The 2052-nt window shown below is 42.1% G+C and overlaps 1 protein-coding gene across 1 annotated transcript in view; it reads left to right on the top strand.

Moving 5' to 3' along the window:
• Positions 1-2052, top strand: part of morc3 (MORC family CW-type zinc finger 3) — a 27283-nt gene that overhangs the window by 5614 nt on the left and 19617 nt on the right. The window contains exon 2 of the mRNA XM_015402535.1: positions 666-738. Within this exon, the coding sequence (XP_015258021.1) occupies positions 666-738 (73 nt within the window). The remainder of the gene's footprint in view (positions 1-665; positions 739-2052) is intronic.

Below are 2052 nucleotides of genomic sequence, written 5' to 3'. Positions count from 1 at the left end.
CTGCTATAATTTGTTAACTACCTTGGCACGACACCGGGACTGGCAGCCTCTCACACAACACGATCGTGTCATTTCTGGTAAATAATTGTGCCGAAAGAACAGCCGCGTGTGGGTTATCTTGACTTTCCACCTAATATGGTGGTTTTCCCACGATGCACCGCGCCCGAGGTAAACAATTGACATCACTTAGCGGAGACCGATGGAATATTAAATGATTACTCAAGATCAATCCAATTTCTCATTTCAGCTTTACTTGTAATTCATTATGGGACAGAGAGAAACTCCTAATCCAGGAGATTAAGATTAAGGCTTTCTGTGTACAGAAGTGGTGCCCTAATTTAAAGGGATTGTTGTTTAAGATAGAGAAGGAAGAATCCCGCAGTCCACCAATCCTCGAAAAATTATTGCTTTCCAGATTTACAGATTTATATTTCAGCGGGTTATTTGCTGGCGCTTTTGTAGGATAGGGCAGGGCAATATAATACTCCAGAGACAGTTTAATAATATAATTAAAATATATCTGATAGATCATTTAAAAAAACTCTGATCCTGAACTACACAGCTTTATTAAGGACCAAAGCAGAGGATGAAATGTAGCCATGCAAGGCAAGGTTGTTTCTTAAAGGTTAAAGAGACTTTAAATCAAATGTTTGTTTTACTTTCAGCTTTCACCAAAGTTCCTGCACACCAACTCCACCAGCCACACCTGGCCTTTCAGCGCCATAGCTGAGCTCATAGGTGAGTCATTTAAATCATCTGATTGTCACTGGGTTTATTTTTTTCTGTTTTACTACAACATATTAATCTTTACAACAGAAGTACTTCTGTTAGTACTTCTGTTAATTTTTCCTTATTTTTATTTAGGTCTCACATCAATTAAACTAAGGATAGCTTAAAAAACAAAAAAAACACAAAGCAGTTACTATCTGCAAAGATTTATGAGACGGGTCTGGCTGCAGACCTGCACTGTCAGGACCCAGAGCTGCACTGTGAGGTCTCCTGCACTGTTAGAACAACAAGTTTATTTAAAGACTTTCAAATTGAAAGCAAAGTTAATTTGAAGCCTTTCTAAAGTAAAAGCTATCGTTGATAAACTCCCTGTGTAGCCAGCTTGCTTTCGCAAGCAAGTGTTGTTATGCTGGAAACGTATGCACACGCACTATCTTACTCCCCACCATCTCCTATCTGGAATAATAGATATGTGCTACATAGAAAGAAGTCTCTGTATTTGGATCACTAGATGGAAAAGGGCATTTGGTCTATAAGACGTTTTCTAAATGACAATGGAGGTTGGGTGTCCTATGAGAATTGTCGGTTACTCCTGTTAGGGTTATGGAATGACAATTATAAAATGAATGTGTGTGCATATGAAACATTGAAGAAACAAGATGCTACATTTCTGTCCTGTGATTCAATCAGGAGGGTCATAAACTTTTACGACCTGCATCCAGTAGGTCATGAGGCAAGTCACACTGTTGTGTGACTTGCATCCAGCCAGATGGTCATTTCACACTGTCTTATGACCTGCATCCTGACAGATAATCATTACAGGGTTTTCTGTTTAAGACCCGCCCTATTATGATGTAAACTGTTAATAAAGTGCTTTGCTGTGAAGGGAACTGGAAGAAAAGGTGCTGGTTGTGAGCCAGCAGTTCTTCTCCCCTGTGCAGAGGCTGACGTTGCAAAATCCCTGTCTTTGTTTGATCATTTCGTCCTCTTAAACTCTTAAACTCACATTTCTCTGGATTTAAACCCAACAACTCCTTCCATCCATCTTCTTCTGTTTATCCGGGGTCGGGTGGCGGGGGTAGCAGCGTCAGTAGGGAGGCCCAGACGTCCCTCTCCCCAGCCACTTGGGCCAGCTCCTCTGGAGGAATCCCATTGTGCTTTCAGGCCAGCCCAGAAACAAAGAGAATGAGATCCCGGATACAAGCGGCTGAAATGAGTTTTCTCCGTAGTGTGTCCGGGCTCTCCCTTAGAGATGGGGTGAGAAGCTCGGTCATCCGGGGAGGACTCAGAGTAGAGCCGCTGCTCCTCCACATCGAGAGTAGC

The sequence above is a fragment of the Cyprinodon variegatus genome, unplaced genomic scaffold (genome assembly GCF_000732505.1).
Source record: "Cyprinodon variegatus isolate N-32 unplaced genomic scaffold, C_variegatus-1.0 Scaffold1362, whole genome shotgun sequence".
NCBI classification, from domain to species: domain Eukaryota; kingdom Metazoa; phylum Chordata; class Actinopteri; order Cyprinodontiformes; family Cyprinodontidae; genus Cyprinodon; species Cyprinodon variegatus.
Note: the sequence above shows the minus strand (reverse complement) of the source record. Positions and strands in the feature narration are given on the sequence as shown.